General features: G+C 50.5%; 2 protein-coding genes across 3 annotated transcripts; both read right to left on the bottom strand.

The window, feature by feature from the left end:
• Nucleotides 1-5287: 5287 nt before the first annotated feature.
• LOC117096630 (translation initiation factor IF-2-like) lies at nucleotides 5288-21941 on the bottom strand. Of its 2 annotated transcripts, XM_033234089.1 has the most exons (4): nucleotides 19807-21941; nucleotides 15198-15265; nucleotides 14825-15166; nucleotides 5288-12008 (listed from the first exon to the last, which is right to left on the bottom strand). In XM_033234089.1, exon 4 carries the CDS (start codon nucleotides 9546-9548, stop codon nucleotides 8595-8597), a length of 954 nt encoding a protein of 317 aa, XP_033089980.1. In that variant the 5' UTR covers nucleotides 9549-12008; nucleotides 14825-15166; nucleotides 15198-15265; nucleotides 19807-21941; the 3' UTR covers nucleotides 5288-8594. The 2 variants fall into 2 exon arrangements, 1 of the variants encoding a protein (XP_033089980.1); XR_004442565.1 differs by lacking the exons at nucleotides 5288-12008; nucleotides 14825-15166; nucleotides 15198-15265 and adding an exon at nucleotides 19563-19691 and having other exon boundaries at nucleotides 19807-21893.
• Nucleotides 13356-13795, bottom strand: LOC117096656 (ATP synthase subunit f, mitochondrial-like). The gene has a single exon (XM_033234107.1). The coding sequence runs from the start codon at nucleotides 13772-13774 to the stop codon at nucleotides 13508-13510; it is 267 nt and encodes an 88-aa protein (XP_033089998.1). The 5' UTR covers nucleotides 13775-13795; the 3' UTR covers nucleotides 13356-13507.
• Nucleotides 21942-22042: the final 101 nt, after the last annotated feature.

Below are 22042 nucleotides of genomic sequence, written 5' to 3'. Positions count from 1 at the left end.
CCGTGTCTTCCTCGCTATCTGAATGTAGTCTCCAGCAAAGCCCTCTTTCCCCAACAAAAGCACACACACAAAAAATAGTGATTGGAAATGCAACACTTTTCGTCTAAATCTGGTGGGGGGCATGGACTGAGGTACAGGGTCAACCTTCTACATACAGCAAGTAAGCCAACACTGTGGTGTCCTTACCTCTTGTTTTGTCAAATCTGCACTTCCCTTGTTTAGCTGAAGTTCCATCAGCAACTTTCATGGCAGAGCAGGAATGTAAGAGAAAAACAATTCAGTGTCCAGTGGCCTTGGAGAGCTGAGAGGTTCACAATTACATGGCATCTACATACTAATGTACCAGACTCAAGAGCGCTCAAGAGCCTCCTCCAATTTCCTGTGGTGGTAAGGGGCCAGTTGCATTTACCTGGGGTTGGAACAAAAGATTTTTTACAATAATTATCTTAGGAACATTTTGCATTTTCTTTCTGTGCGATTCACAGTCTAACTTGAGAGGAGGAGGCAGCTACTGGGGAGGCGTGTTCTTAACAGGAAAGAGTAGAAAAAGTCAAATATTTGATGCTATACTCTCACGTATGGAAAGCAATTTGCTCACAAATGATTGACAAATTATTAGGAAAATGTAGGAGCAGATTATTTAATATCAGGGTTAAAGGGGGTGGGAAGCAAGAAACAAGGTTTTGGGTTTTTTTTTTTTTTAAACTTTTGGAAGACAGAAATTTCATTGTACAAATGAAATTCCATAGTCAAGCACTCTCCTTAAGTAGATTTGTCTTTTGGCATTATTGTGTGCTGTCTAAGATACATAAGTCTTTTTGACAATTATTTTAAGGAAAATGAGAACTTCTCCACTGCCACTCAGATCTCTGTAATTTATTTTTCTTTTCTGAATGGCGTAATTAAAACCACACTTTAGAGGAGTGTGCAGATGAAATCTGGCTCATAAAATTGCCCTTCTGTGGTCGTTTCCTTTCGGACAACTCAGGGACATAAACTGATACCGCGTCAAGGAAAGACTCCGATAGCTGGGCCATGGTCGGTGACTGTAAGGGTAAATTTAGGCAGAGTTCACCATGTCTGGTCTCGGAGCCTTTCTGCTAATTCCGGTGCCATTCCTTCACTGTGAAATCAGAGTGGTTCCTTAGAGAAACTTGCATTGAATGGCATTCATCATTAAGCCTTGGTGTGTTTGGAGGGGACGTCGGAGAAGCAAGAAGGAAAAGCTCAACCTCCCTCCAGGCTCCAGCACAAGTTGGAATCATCAGCTCCAGAAACGGTGAGAAGGGGAGCTTGCTTTCCTGTTCACTTGGGGTTCTCACTCAAACAAAAGGAGTTGGATGTGAACCCTGGAGCTCTTTGTGCAGAAGGGAGGCATGGAGTTAATGGACCAGTGACCTGGTATCCACAGAGTCATTCCAGGAACTCACAGGGGAATGGACACATTGCTTCATGAGGAAAGGAAAATAAGGAGACAGGAAAATAAGCCTATATTTCGGAAAACTTCCTCCGTGTGGGACTGGAGATTTCTCAAGAATCCTCTCAGCTGAACTTGGGTATGGTGGAAAGTGAAAGAGACTCGACAGATACGGACTGACAAATCTAGAGAAAGGGAAATTCGGAAGGCTTCCCGCAGCCCTGTCCGGAAGAGCTGGGTGACTCTGCACCACTGTGAGACTACCCCAGACCCCAAACTTTCCCTCTTGCCAAATGAAGCTTCCCCTAACATTTCTCTTGGATTTTTAGCTACAGATGCGTGTTGCTTTCAAAGATACATATGCCATCATCTGCTCCCTTAAATGAAACAAAACCTTCTCACACCACAGAGAGCTCTGGGGCAGCCAGAAGTGCTTTCAAATCACAGAACTGGCTTGGTGTTTTTGTTTGTTTAGGTACTGAAGAAAGTAAAGGCTGCTATTACTGCTGCTACATAAGAATAATAGCAATAATAGTAACAGTTTAAAAATTACCTGGAACTCTAACACTGCAAAGGTATAATCCACCCGGTATCAATTCATCCCTTGTTCAAAGGCCTTCTTAAATTCTGGGTGCAGCTCCTATGCTCCAGGGAAGGAGCAAGGAAGCCTTTAGGTTGAGCTTTTGTGTGTATGGGGGTAATTTCTGCTGGCCTGGAGTCTGCAAAAACCTTAGGAAGCCACCAGTTGGAGTTGTCTGGCCCTCCTTAGGTGGCATGAGGTGATGAGAGGCCGTGGGTCCTCCCAGGTGTCTGCTTTTCTTCCGGGCAGGCTGGGTGCTCCCAGGAGCCACACAGCCTGGTGTACGGAGGGGTCTTACTGTCCAGGCTGTGTGGCAGTGTGCCCAGGGGATAGACACCTTCTTTCACATGCACCAGCAGTTCCTCACCTGGCTCAATGTCTTTAATTACTTTATAGTAAATGTAAGATGGAGAGACCAGAGAGAAAGGAAGAGCGTTATTTGTTGGTATCTGGAAAACCCCTCAGTGCGCCCTCCGCCCTCACAGCATGGACACAGCTCAGCCTGCACTTGATTTTCCTCCAGTTATCACCAAGAAGGTCCCCCCTGGAACTTTTGCAGAATATGCTCTGAAGGAATTGAGTTCCTTTTTAATTTGCTTTATCTAGTTTTAGGATGTTGATACCGGGGGTGCTGAACTAAATAGGTTGGGATCCCCATCAAAGTTCCCATGCAGCAGTGTCCTGGGGAAATGGCAGAGCTACTCTTCCATCAAGAGCCCACTTAGTCAATTCTCAAGTTTCTGTTGTTCAATTTCATGTATGTAAGTGAGAAACCTTTTGTTGGTGGGCATAGGGGAGGGGTGTAGAGTGATTTTGGTTGTTTCTGCAAGTGGCCATGAGCTGAGTCCTGGCTAGTGGGTCAGGACATGGGGCTGTGGTTCTCCCAGGAGCCATGGATCCATGAGCTGGGATGGCTGGCTGGTGGTGGGGCAGGGTTGTGTTCCCGGTGTAAGCTTGGTGCCCTGTGGCTGCTCCTGCAGGGAGAAGTCTGTGTGATGGAGGCCACCCTTAAGAATGAAATGGGCTTAGGTAGGTTCTGCAGCCTGGATCAAACCTCTGGGTTGAGAGGACCTTCATTTGGAATGCTAGCTCTCAGCAGCACTGCTTGGAACCCTTTCAACTGTAGCTTGTCAAGGGGCCTCCTGAAAAATAAGAAGTTGTCTTGGGGTGTGGGAGTGGTGGTCAAGATGAAGAAAACTAGCAGTTCAGAAAGGGGCAGCCAGGTCATCTGAGGTGGGGCCCAGGGCACGGGCAGTGCAGCCAGCACCAGGAATTCTGCATCTTCAGTCTGGGAATGTCTGAAGATGCATTTCTCTCAGGGGAATCACTTTCAGTACCTCTGAGTGCATGGGTGTTTTGAGACTCTTCTGATGAAATTAACTGTGGGCAGTTTCCAGGGGCCTTGCAGGCCTGGCCAGGGAACTGGCTGCTAGGCTGAAGAGAGGCCCCAGGGAAATCCACCTGCCTCTCCGAGACCTAGGGTTGAGCCTCTTCCAAGAAAACAGGACTGGTCTAGACGCATAAGGGGGGAAGGACTCCCAGGGATGGAGGGGACATGGGTGTCCTTGTGGGTGACACTTTGCAGATGTCCTCAAAGAGGCTCAGCCAGCCCTCGCCTCAGCACCCTTACTACTAATCTTGGTGCCATGTCCTTGGGGACAGTTCCGAGGGGCAGAAGCCCCTATTACATACCGGGCCGTGCCTGCTCACTGTCATATGGCGAGGTTCTGATCACAGGAGCATGCCACGCAGATGTACTTGAGCCAAATGCTGGCCCCTGCCTAATTTGCCTCTGCACAGAACTTCTCACTGCGTATGTCTTCTGAGACTGCTGGGAAAAAAGAAAAGCAGGAGTCAGAGGCGCCCTGTCTGCTAGAGTCTGCACACTGCATCTGTCCACCCAGAAACCTGGCTGTTTGGGCTCAAGTGGAAAGGCTAGTTGGCATCCATCTCAGCCCACCCTCTGGGCATCAGCAGGGCTCCTGGCCCACCCTACTCGCCCATGCCCAGGAGCTTCCAGGAGCCCAACAGAAAAGCAGGGGATGGCCTTTTCTTTTCTCATCAAGTAGATCACTGTCCTGGCCCGGCGATAAAATGAGCCTACAGGGTTGCAACCCCCATGTCCCACAGCAAAGCTGTCTCACATGTGAGAAGGCAGTGGCCACTGTGTCTGACAGTAGAGCCCTCTGCTATGGAGCTGGAGCACTGGGCCAGAGAAAAGCATGTCTGAAGGTAAAGGTTTTGCTGGGTGAGTGTGTGTGGGTGTGTATGAGTGTGTGTGTGCGCGCGTGCATGCTCATGGCAACCGCACATCACCCTGAGAGTAAGAAAAGCATTTCTTTTTTTTAAAACTGAAGAGTTTGACACCCAGCAGTGTGCCAAAGGGCACACAGGACACCTCTGACTCCTGTTTTTCTTTCTTCCCAGTAGTTACACTCACACTGACTTGGCTTTATGTTGTTGTAGCTGTTGCCTCTGAATGGGCAGAGTGGCAGCTTCCAGGTCTTGTTTTTCATATTTGCCATCACCCCACTTCTCTGAGAGGATCATCTATGAGAATATACTGTCCACTGTGGAGAAAGGGCATCCCCTAGACCAGCCTGACCATGAGTTTTGGCTGTAGGTGGAGGCCAGCTCCCAGCCTCCCTCACTCTGCCCAGTGCCCACTCTGGGTTCTGAATCCAAACCAGCAGTGTCTTGGGTGAGTTTTCTGGGCAGCTCAACCTGGCTCAGACTGGGCAGAAGGGAGGGCAGGGGGCAGGGGCTGAGGTCACACCACACTCAGGTCTTGAAAGTAGAAAGGCTGTCTTGGCGGGCAGATGTGTCCATTTGGGCAGGTGTGTCCTGGTGGACAGGTCTGTCTGGGTGGGCAGCTGTGTCCTGGTGGGCAGGCATCTCTTGGTGGGCAGGTGTGTCCCGGTGAGCAGATGTGTCCTGCTGACAGGTATGTCCTTGGACAGGTTTGTCCTTGGGCAAGTGTGCACCGGTGGGCAGATGTGTTGGGGGTTGGTGTGTCCTGATGAACAGGTGTGTCCTGAGTAGACAGGTGAGTCCATGGAGAAGTGTATCCTTGGGCAAGTGTGTCCTGGTGGGCATGTGTGTCCTGGCAAGCAAATTTGTCAGGGTGGGTGGGTGTTTTTGGGTAGTTGTGTCTGGGTGAGCAGGTGTTACCTTGGGTAGATGTGTCTTTGGGCAGGTGTGTCCTGGTGGGTAGGTGTGTTGTGGTGGATAGGTGTGTCCTGGTGGATAGGTGTATGGTGGACGGGTGTGTCCTGGTGGATAGCTGTGTTCGGGGGAGCAGATGTGTCCTGGTGGATAGGCGTGTACTGGTGGATAGGTGTGTACTGGTGGATAGGTGTGTCCTGGTGGATAGGCGTGTACTGGTGGATAGGTGTGTACTGGTGGATAGGTGTGTACTGGTTGATAGGTGTATTCTGGTGAGCAGGTGTGTTCTGGTGGGCAGGTGTGTCCTTGAGCTATAGTCAGGTGAGCAAGTGTGTCCTTGGGCAGGTGTGTTGGGTTGGGCAAAGGTGATGGAGCAGGGAGTCAGAAGGACTCCGCGATGTCAGGACAGGGACGATGACCTGTCCAAACCAAAACAACGGAAGTTGACTTTGACTTCTTATTCTCTGGAGTTTTGACTGCTCTATTGTGAACACTAAGACCTGGCAGAGGGGAAGGAGCCTTCCACCTGAGGTTGGGAACTGCCCACTTCTGGCTAGAGAGTCAGATGCTTTGTAAACAGTTCAGGTGTTCCCTGGACATCCACAGATGTTTCCTAAAAGACCAAGTGCCCAGCTGGCCTTAGAGTCAGGGGTTTCAGGAGGCGGCTGCTGAGTGCAGGGATGCACAGAAGCTGCTATGGAGTTCACTGTGCATCTGTGCCCCATCACCCCCAAAACCACGCCCCTCCTGAAGCCCATGGGGAGCTGCTGTGGCAGCCTCATCCTACAAGTGACAAGTCTGAGCAGATGTGGCCCAGCTCTGTCAGACATCTCAAAGGACTAATCTGGAAACAATCTGTGAACCCAGGAGCCTCAATTCTGAGATTCCTTTGCTGTCTGGGGACTTTGTTATTCATGCCAAGAGGAAAATGAAATGGGCCTAGTTGTGAAAGAGAGGAGATAGACCAGAGAGAGCCAGGTAGAGCCTGGGCAAGACAGGGATGGAGAAAGGCATGGATGGGGATACAGGGAGAGATGGCTGAAAGAGCCTGCCAGGGCACAGGAGTCCACTCCTGCCCAGCCTCTCTCCTCAGTTGCCAACATCCAGAACCTCAGGAGGCCGAGGCCAAGGGCGTCCACCCCCTTGTGCACAAGCCTCCATGACCCCAGTGCCTGACCCTCAATACTCAGCGTGTACTTTCCTGGGTTCTTAGCCATCTCAGGGCTAATGCAGGAGTTCTTTTGGTGCAGGGTCTGAGGAGAAGGTAAATGATGCTGTGGGCTATCGCAGTCCTTGCATGGGCTTCTCCTGGCATGTGGCTGACAAGGGTGTTAACTTCACCTTGACTTCCAGGGCTTGGGACCTGTCTCCCCTGGAATAACAATCTGCATTACTGGCTGGCTGTCCAACCACTATTTTAAGTGCTTCAAAGCTCTTTGCCATCCAGGTATGCAGGTATGTGGGTGTGAGTGTGTGCATGTGCGTGGGCATGCACCTGCCCGTGTATGTATGTATATGTGTGTTCATGTATGTTTGCCTATCCTGGGGGAAAGGGGGTGAGCCGCACGGGAAGCAAAATCCAACAGGAGGAGGAAATTGAAACAAAGGCCGGTTCCCTCTCAAAACTCATAATGTGGATTCTGTGTCATGTCAGGACTGCTGGAAGAGAACCAAGGCCCCTTCCATCCAGCCCCACGTCTGAAACCGCCTCAGTGTCTCTGATCCAGCCATCAGTGGGTGCAGGCACAGCAGCAGGCCTTGGAGCCCACACTGTGCACTCAGACAGCCAACCTCCAGAGTACGCACCATCGTGCTCTGTGGAGCACCCACTACCGTGCTCCCAAACAACCAGTGTATTGTTGAAAGCATCACATCCTTGGGAATTGCTTTTGGGTGGACAGATCTTCCATTCCCTTAAGGCCCCCCTCCCCTTGCAGAATAAGCCTCTCTTTTGCACACGACGGCCCTGAAAGTATTTGCATGTAGCCTGAGTCCTAGCCCTCCACGTGCCGGGGTAAACACCTGTAGCTCTCTCAAGTGTGTCTGAAGAAGGACATGGCTGGTTTCTCATCCTCATAGGACAGCGTTCTGGAGCCCTGGTGTGTCCCTGTCCCTCTAGGGGTGCAGAGGCCTGGAGACCAGAGACAGCAAATCCCCCGGGGGTCCTGGTCCCGAGTACCCGCCCATGCTTCTCTGCTCTGCAGGTGGGTCCCCTCTCTGGCTTGACAACCTCTCCTTCTTTGTCACTCCTGTTTCCCAGGCCATTTCTCCTCATCCCTGGAAGAGGCTGGTCCCTAAACCCTGACAAATTGGATGGTCATAGGGTGGGAGTTACACCTGGTAGCTCCTAGAGGGAGAAGTTTCGCTTCTCCCTGGTGGGCTCCTTGGGGTGACTGAGAAGGTGTTGGTTAACTCCTTCCTTCCACAGAGGGGAGCCTGTGAGGGGAGCCCAGGAAAGCCAAGAGAAGCCCTGGTCTCAGGGTCCAATCAGCAAGGGTGCACTGGGAGGGAGCATGCTGGGAGGGGTGTTGAGAGGGGTGTGCTGGGAGGAGTGAGCTGGGAGGGTACACCGGGAAGGGGCTGGGAAGGGTGTGCTGGGATGGGGCTGGGAGGGGACTGTGCGGGGTGCACTGGGAGAGATGAACTGAGGGGGTGTGTGCTGGGAGGGGTGCACTGGAAGGAGAGAATTAGGAGGGGCACAATGGGAGGGGGCTGGGTGGGGTGTGTTGGGAAGGGTGAGTTGGGAGGGGGCTGGGAGGGGTGTGCTTGAAGGGGTGAGTTGGGAGGCAGTGTGCTGGGAGGGGTTCATTAGGAGGCATCTGGGAGGTGGTGCACTGGGAGGGGTGCACTGAGAGCTGGGAGTTGGTGCACTGGGAAGGGTGCGTTGGGAGGAGTGTGCTGGGAGGGGGCTGGGAGAGGCCAGGGCCTGTGTCTGTTATCCCAGTTAGGCTGCTAGCAGAGAGCTTGGAGAGCTTCAGAAGCTGGTGCTTTTCTGTCTCAGACCAGAGAAATGCTCCTGTAGTGGCCCTGGGCCCATTGTTCTGGTCCGGCAGGTGGCTGCAGGCCTGGCTTCTTGTGCCGTGCTGTCTCTGATTCCAGAAAAGGCAGATGGCTGCACAGACCGCTGCTTCTTCCTGCCACCTTTCCTCTCCTCTTTTGCCTTCCTTCCCGGTGTCTCTCTGCACTTAGGGACACGCTGGGTGCGATGAAAGGCCCTCATTCATCACCACGGATCTATGAGCTGGGTATTGTGTTGCCTCATTTTGCAGAAGAGGAGATGGAAGCCCCTGGATACACAGCTGCCCCAGGAGCAGGGCCAGCTATCAGCCCAGGCCGCTGGACTCCAGAGCTGTGCCATCAGCTGCTGCCATGGGTGTTTTCTGGAGCTGACTCAAGTAATGGAGGGAGTGTGCCAGCGCGCTATTCTGAGAGTCACAGGATTTCCCATGCTCTGGACTCCACAAAGCAGGCCTGGGTAGTCTCAGGTCCCGGTCCCTGCTTCCTTTGGAGTGAGACTTGCCAGCACCCATGATGGCAGTGGCGGGTTGTCCAAAGCGGCAGCTGCCATGGCCCCGGCTGCAGTGGGGCGCGGGCGCAGACTGTGGGTCCGCCGGTGCGGGCCTGGCCGGGCCCAGCCACCCACCGGCGGGGAAACTGCACGGTCCGCTGCGGAGGGTACCCGGGGCGGAGCTGTCGCGCTTGTGTTCCGAGCGCAGGGGCCGGGCTCCCAACACGAAAGCGGAGCTGTGGCCTAGCTTCAGTGGCCCGGGGTGGGGAGCCGGAGTGGTCTGCTTCCTGGACCCGGCCACCTACGCGGCAGCTGCGCCCCCCCTGCCGGGGGAGCCAGGTTCCTGTGCCCAGGTGGGAGATTTCAGCGCGGGGCCACCTGAGGCTGCGTCCCCAGGATCCACTCCGCATTGGAGTGGCCGCCGAGCCTGGTGCTCCCCGCAGCAGCCAGGTCCGGGGCCGCAATCCGTTCCCGGTGGCGCTCCCTGGCAGGGTCGCCAGCCAAGCGAGGGGGAACGCCCGGCTGCAGCCGGGAACTTGTGGCGATGTCGCCCCCGCTCCGGACTCCGGCCCGGGCCCAGCAAGGGCTTCGAGCCCTGCCCCAGGCTGCAAGGCGGCAGAGAGGGCAGCGGGGGCAGCTGGGGGAGCAATGGCGGCAGTGAGTTCTCTGTTCCCCACGTCCCCAAGGCAGCCGATTGTACGACCTCTGCTCTCGCACCGCGGGGCAAGATCCTCTCTCAGGCCCTGAGCCTCCGCGGCAGCCTCGGCCTCACTCCCTGCCGTGCCCCTGGAGCTTTGGACCACCTGGCCAAGGCGCAGTCGGCATTCACGGGACCGGCCCTGGGAGCGGCAGGTTCGTGTTGGAGTGGCCAGCCCCATCGTGCCACTTGCATCTCGCTCGCCGCCACTGCGGGGAGACACAGAGAAGGTGCACGGCCGCCCGGCAGAGGCTGTGCACTCTGTGCAGAGCCGGGGACAGGTGGGAACTCCGTCCCTGCCAGTTGGCAGGGCTGGAGTTGCCCAGGCACAGCTGCAGCCACCCAGGTCTCAGTTGTGAGCCCAGACCTCCTGGTGCTTTCTGGGGGAGCGGATCACACCCCATCACTGCAGGCTCAGGGATGTCTGTTCCCACTGCCTGGCCTCTCCCTCCTCCTGGGCTGGCTTAGATCTCAGAGAGGAGTTGGGGCCAAGCCCAGGCCCTGTTGCAGCCCTAGGCTCAGGGCAACGTTGACACGCTGGCCTCCTGCTATCTCGGCCCCACCAATATTTTAGCCCTGACACCTCCAAGGAATTCTGGGAGCCTCTTGCGGCAGGGCCTGAGGCCAGGTGTGGTCTCCGTGGCACAGGAGGCCAAGACACATCAGAAGTGGGTAGACAAATGCATGGATGAATGCAGAGCACCTGAACCAGGCTGCATTGTTCACTTCTATTCACACGCAATCAGTGAATGCAGGAGACAGTGAGAGAGAGAAGGAGATGGTCCGGCCCACGGTGTCTCTGCGTGGAGGTCACTGTGTCCTCAGGGCTGCATCTCTCTCCAGATTTGGAATTCCACTCCCTGCCTGATTGCTGCTTGAAAGCCTTGTTCTGAGACTGTTTGGTGCTGAGCCTCAGGAATTCTAGAACCTCCAAAGCATACTGCTCTCCTGCTCGCTCTTTCCCCCTCAGCCCCCTGCCAGCTCTCTCAGCCCATAAATCGCCCTCATCAGAAATGCAGAGTTGTGAAGCAAAGTGATAGAAAAATTCTCTTGAGTTTGACAAATGTTTTGCACATCATTTGAGGTTTTCTGAACTTCTAATTTGTGAGTGCTCTGCTGGGCTTGTCCTTTACCTTTAGTGGGCATGGCTGGCCACCAGCCCCGTCCAGGGTGTGTTTGCAGGCATGAACACCGAGTCATCTGTGTCAGTTTGCCTGATGGATTCTGCGCATGCAGAAAGGAGCAGAGCCCTGGGAGGCTTCCTCCTTGGTTCTGCGTCCTGCTGCTGCCACGCGACTCCCAAGAAGCTCACGGTGTGGTGCCCACCTCTTACAGCCAGGAGTTAGTGTGAGCCATAGGGAGAGTCACCCTAACCCCCTTTCTTTAAGGAGCCAAGAGGTGATTCAGAGCAAGGAGCCCCAGCTGTGAAGCCCTGTCCATGGGCATGTGCACGCGCGTGCACATACACACACACACACGTTATAATTTACAACATCTATGAATAGCTAAAACAGAAATTCCATTCTTGTGATGGAAGGAGGTGGGGGAGAGGCATTCTGGAAACACCTTGGCCTGGTGCAGACATAAAGCCTGGGTGAGCTCATAAATCCCTCATCCTGATGGTCATTATGCAGCTGGGTGGTGATGTGACCCAGTGCAAACTAGAAATGTGGCAGATGGGATAGGGCCACTGCCAGGCATACAGCAGTCTTGGAGCCCACCTGCCTAGGCTGTGCTGTGCTCCCTGCTACAGGAGCCAGTCCCTGCCCCTCCTTGCCATGTGCAAAGAGCATGCCCCAGGTGTGTCCCCAAACTCTACCCCATCACCCCTCTCCCTGCAGCCTGGGAGTGTTGAGGGTTGTGCCACCTCCCTGGCACGTGGCTGACCCCTCATGGCATGTCTGTGGTTTGGCTTGTCACCCGTGGGCTGCAGCTCTGACCATCAGAAATAAACGGGTACATTGGTGACTTAACCTCACACACTGCATCTACAGTGAAATGAGGGAATGAAATACAGGCTCATGCAAACACAAAAACCCCTTGAGGTGATTGACAGTGAGTGGGAAGAACAGGGTCTGTAGAAACCTTAGCGCCAACAGCCCATGAGGTGGACAAAGTGGGCAGTGCTCCGTCCTGGGAGGTGGGAGGAGTACAGGCAGGTCTTGGCGGCCATCACTCCCTCCAGATGGACTCTGAGTCACACATGGCCTTTGAGCCCTGGACTTGTATAATTCCCATCTTGACAATGTGGGGGTTGTCTGGAGTCCTGCCACAGTTTCCACTTTGGAACCAGAAAGCCTCTTTTCTGCTTTCCAGCTGCTTGGAACCCCATGACTACACGCAGACATGGTGAGCTCTGAGGAACTCGGAGCCCTTGGCACCTGTTGAAGACATCCTGAAGAATCCCTGCGCCCAGCCTCGCCTAAACCCTGAAGCTGGTCAGCTGTGTGTCTGTGGTAGCCACTTCAGGCCATTGGTGGGGGTGCCTGCTGCTTCCTCGCCTGGCCGCAGCTGTTCATCCACTCCAGAATCTCCCTACCACAGGAAGGGTAGAAGCGGGATCCTTTCCTGGTTCTGGATAAGCAAGAAGTACAGGCACCTCTGGCTCTTTGGGAGACCTTCAGTGGGTGCCTCAGGACCGCTGCGGAGACAAATGAGCCTTCACGGTGAGTAGGAGAGGAGCACCAAGCAAACAGGCTCCATGGTGCAGCTCTCCCTTAAAGAATGCCCCTGCCTCCCGCTGCAGGGCTCAACCTCTCTTGTCTAGAAGGTCTCAGATGTGCACGAGTCCTCCAGGAGAAAGCCCAAAGTCACACAGAAGGACTTTGACTGAGCGTCGGGGTTCCTCCTCAGAAACCCAGGCCAGCTACTAGGTGGCTGCTGAGTGAGGCCTGTGTGTGGGGAGTGCCTGGGCCTTTCTCTGGGGCATGTGGGTTCAGGGAGCCTTCGTCTCTGCCATGCATGCTGGGAGCAGCTTGTGGTGTAACGTGTTTTATCCCCAAAAAGTTGTTTGTAAACTGGATTTCAGTAATGGGGATCCCAGTTCACTGCTGTGTCATTTTTAAAGGTATCCTGCATTATGGTCAGGTGGAATGCTTTTCACAAAGGGGGTGTCCTGTGTGCCATTGCCTGGCTCTGCTGGTTTTGGCTTGGGGACCCCAGAGCAGGCAGCGAAGGGTCCTGTGTTGATGAGGATGTGCAGGTCTCACTGGGGCAAGTCAAGGCAGCAGCACTATTGAGAAACTGGCCCTAGTCTCTGGCAGTAAGTGGCTGGGGCTCCAGGATCCAGCCCTGGCACTCCTGGTCTGTGGAGGAGGTGTCGGGCCAGATGTGATAGTGAGAGCACAGCCTGAAGAGAACATTGTCCTTTGTGGCTCTTAGGAGGAGACCCAGGACATACATCAGTGACAAGAAGATGACCTGGAAAGATGTGGGCCCTGGAGCCCCAGAGGGCCTCGGCCTGTCCCGAGGATCACATGACAACCATAGTCAGTGTCCTCTGTCCTCTGGCACTCACTCTTTCAGCTGTTGTCCCTCCCAGGGTCTCTGGGTGTCCATGTCACACCCTTTTCTGGGGTCTTTTTTCCAGCACCAGCTCTAGGAGCAGGTTCACACTGTGTGCCCAGAGTGGGGCTTGCGTGGCTGAGTGGAGAAGAACAGATTTATAAGAAGAGCCCTCTGCCCAGGGTATGGGGGGTGGGTAATGAAATGTGGGCATTTGGGCTCCACTAGGGGCCTCAGGGAGCAAGCCTGGAGAGGTTTCCCACAGTCTAGACTCCTCCTTTCAATCTGCTCACCTCCCTCTCCTCACTAGGGCTCAGGCAGGGTGAGGGCTCAGGGCTGCTTGAAGGGCCTGCATAGACCCAGGGCCTCCAGCTCATTCATTGTCCCCAAACTCTGTAAGGCTGTCTTTGAAATTGCCCTGGGTACATGGAAATAGATTCTCCTACAATTAAGAGATTAGGGGCAATTTGCCCCTTGAAAGGTGTTTTTTTTTTTTTTTTTTTACCAGTCATCTTTTATGTGGAGGTTAATTCCCATTAGGACATGAAAGGATTCAGCAACGATCGAGATTGTGTTCCTCACGGAGGGGCTCAGGCCAAGGTCATGGGGTCGGGGGGTGGTGCAGAGCGGTCCTCTTCAGTGGTATTTGCGGAGCCGCTCGTGCTTGAGATGCTTGTAGGAAATGCAGTAGTTGAAGAGCACGTAGCATGCCAGCACCATGGTAATCCCTGAGATGCTCCCTTTCCTCACGTTAATGTACTTGTTGTAGTACCGGTAGTAACCTCTTTGAAATGCTCCGAGAATGCCACTAGGGCTGAAGTCCCGCATCAAGATCCAGCTTGGCAGCTCCCCCAGTTTGACCTCTAGAAGTTTCTTGTCCTTCACTGGTATGACTGACGCCATCTTGGAGTCCTGGTGTCCGCTGTGCCTGGCCGCGCTAGGGCTCGAAAGGTGTTAATTGCCTCTCAGTGCCTGAGTGAGGAGGGAGAATTAGGAATCTGGAGCCCACCCAGGGCTCCCTTCTCCTCACTCTCAAAATTGTACGTGGTGTGTACATTGCCCTAGAGTTTATGCCTGAGATTGGTGAATAGTTTTAATTCGTTTATGTTTTTCTCTTTGCAATCTATGTGAGTGCGGGACTGACAGGAAGATGGAGGCCTAGAGGGAGAGGCTGGGCCCGAGGGCAGATCCTGGCAGTCTGGGCTCAGCCTCGGGTCAGCCAGGGAGAAGAAAGAGGGGGCAGTTCCTGGTGCCTTGGAAGGAGGCGCTGCCCTGTCCCTCTAAGTTGCCTGCTCTGCTGCCCCCAGGGGAGGCTCTTCAAGGAGACCAAGCTCCAGGAATGCCCTGTAAACCACACAGTGAGCTGGGCAGGTGAGTCCAGCGGGAGGAGGACTGTGTGGAGACCTGTGGCTCAGGTGCTTAGTGGCATGGATACTGCCCAGCCCCATCCTTTTTGGGGAGGACAAAGTTGGCACTAGAGGAGATAGGATGCATAGGTGCATCTGGGCCTCAGGCAGCAGGGGCACCATGGCCTGTGCTGTGGATCCCAGCTGGGAGCCACCCATAACCCTGGGCTGGAGCCCTCTGTCCCTGCTCACTGCGACCAGCAGCTTTGCCTCACAGGTTCTTGGAAAGCCATAGAACAGCCCCACCCAGGTCCAACCCCTCCCGGGGTCAGCTTTTCAGGTAGGGGTTAGAGTCAGGGCTTGGGTAGACCAGGGTGGGAGGCTGGTTTGCATGAAGCATTCCCCCTCACCCATGGCTGATAGAGGGAGTAGGAGGGACTTGGGCAGCCCAGGCCCAGCTGAGGGTCCTCAGTATGCAGAGCTGTGTGAGGGTCCCCACCAAGGCCTGGGCTCCTCCCCCTCTCTCCCTTCTCATTTACTGCACAGGTATCAGGGCTGTGGATGAAAGGAAGGAGGGCCCTAAGTGTTCCCTTTTCCACCGACCCACCTCTTTTCATCTTGTAGACACAGATATCAGGGTTCTGGGCCCTATCTGTTCTGACTTAACTGTGTGCAGTGTTCAAGTCTGTGGGCCAGATGAGTACCAGCTCCTGTACGGGAAGCAGCAGCAAGGCTGGGTGTGGGTCTGTGTCCTGGTACCAGCAATTCCTGGCAGTTCTCACAAACTCCTCATCTATGACAGCAGTCATCAGTCTGCACAGGTCCCAGTCCGGTTCTTGGGCGCCAGGTTGGGGATCACGGCCTCCCTGAGCATCTCTGGGCTCCAGGCGGAGGACAAGGCTGATTCTTATGCTCCAATGGAGGCACAAGCATCCATGCTTATGCAGTCCTGCTGCCCAGTGGAAAAGTGGGAGAAAAACCTGCTGCCTGCCCAGTGAAAAGGCATCCCTGTCCAGCCCTGCGCCTTGGCCAAGTCCGGTGATTAACACTGCATGGTCACATTTTAGAGTTTCAGATCCACACAAGTGAACATGGTCTAGAAAATGCAACCCTCTTCTCTCAATTCTACCCACACACTCTACTCTTAGCAGCAGTACACTGTCATATGGCCTCATATTGAGAAAAATGCATCAATACCAGGGTCAGGCTGGCCTGGGAGCCAGTCTGTGATGGGTCAAGACAGGACTAGGGACAAAGAGTCCACTGTGTCTGACCCAGGACAGTCGGCTACCAGAGGCCTGTCCATCCATAGCATTCACTGAGAACCTACTGTTTGTTTGCCAGGCTCAGGGTGAGGGGCTTAGGACACAGGGAGGACAAGAGCAGAAGAGTTCCTGTCCTCATGGAGCTGATAGCAGGTAGTAGATGAGAAAAGACAATCAAGTAAAAATATCGATACAGTAAGATGCCTTTACAACGAGGAGAGGAGAGCTTGGGTGGGAAAGGGTAGAGAAGTCATTAGAGGGTTGGACAAGAAGGACACAGGATCTGAGTAAAGTCTGTGAAGAAAAGTCCAGATGCCTCCGAGAAGGTGGACAAGGAGTTGGGAAGCACAAAGGCAGTAGGACCAGCTGAGGTCACTGGGAGAGAATGGTCAGATTTAGCGTGTGTTTCTGGGGAAGAGACACTGAAGCCTGGGGGAGGGGGGAGGCTCAAGGTTGGCATTAGATCTGAATGGGGCAGAGTGAACCTCCTGGTGGGGGTGGCTTCAAGGGCAAGGGGGCTGGGGGAGGCCTAGAGTTTATCACCACAATGGAAGCTTAGAGGACAGCTCCCCAGCCTTGCTGAAAGGTGTCACAGGACCTTTTCCTCCCCAGATGGCAAGGGAGGAGTCTCCTCTGACATTTATGAGATGTCCCTTCCCCATCTGGTCTTACCCTGGGCTGAATCCCTATTTGGAAACAAAATGACTCCCAAGTCCCAGACATTACATCCTCACAACAAAACCTTCCAGAATGAACAAGATCTGCCCTCCCTGACCCACTGGTCAGAAATCCCAGCCTTCATGACAACTGAACTAGATCTTTCATGCAATTTTTCCTGACACCCTCATGGTGACCAGGAGGGACTGACTGATTGGTTTGGGCCATGCAATGCCTATACCTGATATTGCAGCTGGGGACACTTACATGCTAAGCTCATGGCTTGGAGTTCCGGGGTCCAGATAAAAGAAGAGAAATCTCAGAAATCATGACTAAAAAACTTATTTATGTAACCAAACACCACTTGTTCCCCAAAAACCTATTGAAATAAAAAAATGGGTAGTATTCCGTGGTGTATATATATACACCCACACACATATTTGCTTTATCCACTTGTTGATTTATAGGCATTTGGGCTGGTTCCATGTTTTTGCAATTGCAAATTGTGCTGCTTTAAACGTATGTGCGGGTATCTTTTTTGTATAATGACTTCTTTTTCTCTGGGTACATACCTAGTCGTGAGATTGCTGGATCAAAGGGTACATCTATTTTTAGTTACTTAAGGAATCTCCACACTGTTTTCCATAGTGGTTGTACTAGTTTACATTCCCACCAACAGTGTAAAAGTGTTTTTGTTTTTTTTTTTTTCACCACATCTGTTGCCATTCTTGCAGTATTAAATGGTATTGTATTGTGGTTTTGATTGGCATTTTGCTGATCATTAATCATGCTGAGCATTTTTCTTTATGTCTGTTGGCCATTCATGTATCTTCTTTTGAGAATTGTTTGTTCATTTCCTTAGCCCACTTTTTGATGGGATTGTTTATGTTTGTCTTGATAATTTGTTTGAGCTCTTTGTGGATTCTAGACATCAGTCGTTTTGTGGATGTGTAGATTGCAAATATTTTCTTCCACTGTGTGAGTTGTCTGTTAACTCTGCTGATTATTTCTTTTGCTGTGCAGAAGTTTTTTAGTTTAATTAAGTCCCATCTAGTTATTTTTGTTCTTGTTGCATTTACTTTTGGGGGTTCTTGGTCATGAAGTCATTGCCTAAACCATGTCTAGAAGGGTTTTTCTGAGGTTATCTTCTATAATTTTTATGGTTTCAGGCCTTAGATTTAATCCTTGATCCATCTTGAGTTGATTTTTGCGTAAGGTGAGAGATGAGGATCCAGTTTCATTCCTCTACATTTGGCTTGCCCATGACCCCATGACCTCAGAACCATTTTGTTGAACAGGGTGTCCTAGAGTATAGTTTGAAGTTCGGTAATCTGATGTCTCCAGATTTTTTTTTTCTTAGTCTTGTGTTTGGTAGTATGATTGTTTCCCCAATATTGATTCTACCCATTCATGAGGATGGGATGTGTTTTTATTTGTTTGTGTCATCTGTGATTTCTTTCAGCAGTGTTTTGTAGTTTTCCTTGTAGAGGTCTTTCACTTCCTTGGTTAAGTGTATTCCTAAGTATTTTTCTTTTTGCTGCTATTTGTAAAAGAGGTTGAGTTCTTGATTTGATTCTCGGCTTGGTTGCTGTTGTACAGCAGAGCTTCTGATTTGTATAACTTCATTTTGTACTGAAACATTACTGAATTCACTTACCAGTTCTAGGAGCTTTTTGGATGAATCTTTAAGGTTTCCTAGGTTATGATCATATTATCAGCAAACAATGACAGTTTGACTTTCTCTTTACCAATTTGGATGCCCTTAATTTCTTTCTCTTGTCTGATTGCTCTGGCTAAGACTTCTTGTACTATGTTGAACGGAAGTGGTGAAAGTGGGCATTCTTGTCTTCTTCCACTTCTCAGGGGAAATGCTTTCAACTGTTTTCTACTCAGTATAATAGTGGCTGTGGGTTTGTAATAGAGGACTTTTTATTACCATAAGGTATATCTCTTCTATGCCAATTTTGCAGAGGGTTTTAATCATGAAGTAATGCTGAATTTTGTCAAGTGCTTTTTCTGCATCTATTGAAATAATCATGTGATTTTTTAAAAAAATACTGTTTATGTGGTATATCACATTTATTGACTTGTGTATGTTAAACCATCCCTGCATCCCTGGTAAGAAACCCACTTCATCCACCGTGGACTATGATTTGATAGCTGTTGGATTTGGTTAGATAGTATTTTGTTTAGGATTTTTGCATTTATATTCATCAGGGGTATCGATCTGTAGTTTTCCTGTTTTGTTAGGTCCTATCTTCATTTTGGTTTTAGGTGACACTGGCTTCATAGAATAATTTAGGAAGGATTCCCTCTTTCTCCCTTCTGTGGATTACTATAATAGTCATGGTTCTCCAGAGGGACAGAACTAATAGAATATATGTATGAGTTAATTAAGTATTAACTGACGTGATCACGAGTCCCGCATTAGGCCGTCTGCAGGCTGAGGAGCAAGGAGAGCCAGTCCAAGTTCCAAAACCGAAGAACCTGGAGTGCAATGTTCAAGAGCAGGAAGCATCCAGCACAGGAGAAAGATGTAGGCTGGGAGACTAAGCCAGTCTCTCTTTTCACATTTTTCTGTCTGCTTGTATTCTAGCCATGCTGGCAGCTGATTAGATTGCACGTACCCAGATGAAGGGCGGGTCCGCCTTTCCCAGTCCATTGACTCAAATGTTAATCTCTTTTGGCAGCAGCCTCACAGACACACCCAGGATCAATACTTTGTATCCTTCAATCCAGTCAAGTTGACACTCTATATTAACCATCATAATTAGTGTCAAAGACTTGGTACCAATTCTTTCAATATCTGATAGAATTCAAATGTGAATCTGTCTGGTCCTGGACTTTTTTTGATTGGCTTTTTAAATTATCGTTTCAATCTTGCTGCTTTTTATTGGTCTGCTCAGAGTTTCTATATTCTCCTGTTTGATCTAGGAGGGTTGTATATATATAGAAATCTGTCCATCTCTTCTAGGTTTTATAGTTTGTTTGCATAGAGGTGTTCATAGTAACCTTCTATAATCTTTTGTATTTCTGTTGTATCAGTGGTAAAATCTGTTTCTTTTCTATTTGAGCTTTTGTGGATCTTCGCTCTTCTTTTCTTGGTTAATCTCATTAATGGTTTAATAATTTTATTTATCTCTTCAAAGAATCTATTTTTGTTTTATTTATTTTTTGTATTGTTTTTGTTTCAATTTTATTTTGTTCTGCTCTGATATTGTTATTTCTTTTTTTCTGTTGGGTTTGGGTTTGCGTTGTTCTTGAGTCTCCAGTTCCATGAGGTGTGACCTTAAATTGTCTATTTGTGCTCTTTCAGACATGTTCATGTATGTATTTCATGCTAAACTTTTCTGTAAGCACTTCCTTGGCTGTATCCTGGAGGTTTTGATAGGTTGTATCAAGATTTAGTACAACTACAACCTTACTATTGACCAAAAGTTTTTTAATTCTTAAGAGTGTGACCTCATTGAATCCTGACAACAGCTTAATGATTGCTTTTCATGCAGTAGGCCCTGGTTAGAGAGGGAGTGCTTGTGGCCTGGAGGTAGGATTCTGCAATTTATCAAATAAAAACACTGGAGGTCAAATTTGAATTCAGTAAAACAATGACAAAGAATTAGTATGTGTGTCTCCCACACGATATTTTTCATTTGAAATACAAACTTACCTGGGTGCCCTGTAGTTTATCTGCCAACTCCTCACACGGTTCAAATCCTGGAAGAGACAGAGTGGGGCTGGCCTTCTCTTCCTGATGCCAGGTCTATGAGCTGAACCTCAAAGACAGAATTTCTCTTAACACAGCTACCCTCACGTGAGCACCAGTTAGTAGTAAATACACAGTGTATGATTCCCAATCAATAATGCCTACTCACTTCCCTAATTCTTCTTTCTGTTATTCTTCAAGTGTGCAGACTCTGGACCTCCCCAGGCGTTGCTACAGCCAGAGTTCTGGATGGGGGACCTCGTAAGTCTTTCAAAACCAGATGCAAGGGTGCTCCTTGGTCCCCACACAGTGGGGCTTAAGCCAAGGGTAAATAAATAACATGTGAGAGACAGAAGAGCTCAGCCTGGCTCTCCTTCTGTCCAGTGAAAGACCAAACTCCAGGATCCTTTTGATGCTGAAGGTGGATGGACTGAGAGCAAGGTGAGACCCACCTTGAGAGCCCAGAGCTTCCAGGACAGGACTTGGCCATCTGAAAAGAGGCCACAATCTTGAGTGGGGAAGAAGCAGGCATCCCTGGGCACAGGCCTGCATTTATGGTGGCTTCCCCTTCACCAAACTGGGCTCCTTGCTCTGATGTCTATCAGAGAATCCCCTTCAGTGAGACCAAGATCCAAGGACTTTACTAAAAATAGCAGCATGGACCAGACAGATATGTCATGGCACAGGAATTCTGTGTAGAGTAATAAGTACAAATGCAGCTTAACAAGGGCCCTCACAGTCATATCTCTGGAGCAGAAGAAAATAGACAAAGGTGGAGAGAAACTGAAGGGGTCAGTTGGTCTGGGACTGGGGCAGCACTGTGTGCTGCAGGCTTGTCCTTGAGGGGTCTACAGATAAGAACAACTGGAAAACCATCCTGCTGTCACCCTGTATCATCCACTCACTGGACTCAGCTGCTGTGTCCTCACAGGGAACCAGATTCAGCCAACCTGGCCTTCTCCACCCCACCTGGGAAATGTATTCCAGTGACTGTTTGGACTGAGGTTCTATGAAGGGCCTGGCAGACAAGAAGAGGGGGCTGCTTTGAATGAAGAAACCATTGTACACCCTTTCTTTTCATCTAAAATCCATTAATGGAAACTCTGGAGCATCCATAGAAGTCTAGCTGGTCTCCTACATTTGGAAGTTATGAAGGTTTCATTCCTGATCAATCTACAGGGAGAGGAGCCGTAGGCAGCAGGTGGTCAGAGTGAGGGAGAAACTGGCTTCCTTGAGAGACTTATCAACACAGCCACCAACTCTGGGGCAAATGGGGTCACTTGCTATAACAGTCACCCCAAACTATTCACAGGAGCCCGAGCCTAGTCCCCTTGAGCCTAGTCCCCTCACCTTATTGCTTCTGATTCTGGTCCATGCTTCTGTTTTCCCTGGACTCCTTGCCCATGTCTGAGTCCAGGGTGGCAGGGATAGCTCCATCCCAGTCAACATCTACAGAGAAGTCTACATCTACAGCTACTATGGCTTGCAGCACAGTCCACAGGTATACCCATGAGGGACTCTTCTGCTCCCCAATCCCCTCACACAGGTGACCACTACTGTGGGTCTGGTGGACTAGCACCCTGGCCCCTGGAGAACACAAGGTATTTATCCCTCTCTAACAACAGGCATATAGTTTAGGGGGTATGAGTGGGTGTGGAGCAGAGTTGCTCTTCCAGATGCAAAGCAGTAAGACTAAGGCTACAGAAAATCATTTCACAAAACTCCACACCCTTTCATGGTAAAAACACTCAACAAACTATGAACAGAAGGAAACTACGTCAACATAGTAAAGGCCATCTATGAAAATCCCACAACTAACATCATATGCAATCTGAAAGACCAAAGATATCTTTTTGCAATATCTATCAGCAACAAAGCAACAATGCACATTTTCACCACTTCTATTCAAAACGGTATTGGATGACCTAGCCAGAGCAATTAGGCAAGAGAAAGAAATAAACAGAATAAAAATTAGAAATAAAAAGTAAAATTATCTCTGTTTTCATTTGACTTAATGTCTATGTAGAATACCCTTAAACACACACACACACACACACACACACACACACACACAAACTTTGTCAGAATGATTAAATGTATTTGGTAATGTTTTAGAATAAAAAAAATTACCATGTAAAAACATATCATGGCTGGGCATGGTGACTCATGCCTATAGTCCCAGAATTTTGAGAGTCTGAGA

The sequence above is a fragment of the Trachypithecus francoisi genome, unplaced genomic scaffold (genome assembly GCF_009764315.1).
Source record: "Trachypithecus francoisi isolate TF-2019V2 unplaced genomic scaffold, Tfra_2.0 Lachesis_group14, whole genome shotgun sequence".
Lineage (NCBI taxonomy): Eukaryota > Metazoa > Chordata > Mammalia > Primates > Cercopithecidae > Trachypithecus > Trachypithecus francoisi.
Note: the sequence above shows the minus strand (reverse complement) of the source record. Positions and strands in the feature narration are given on the sequence as shown.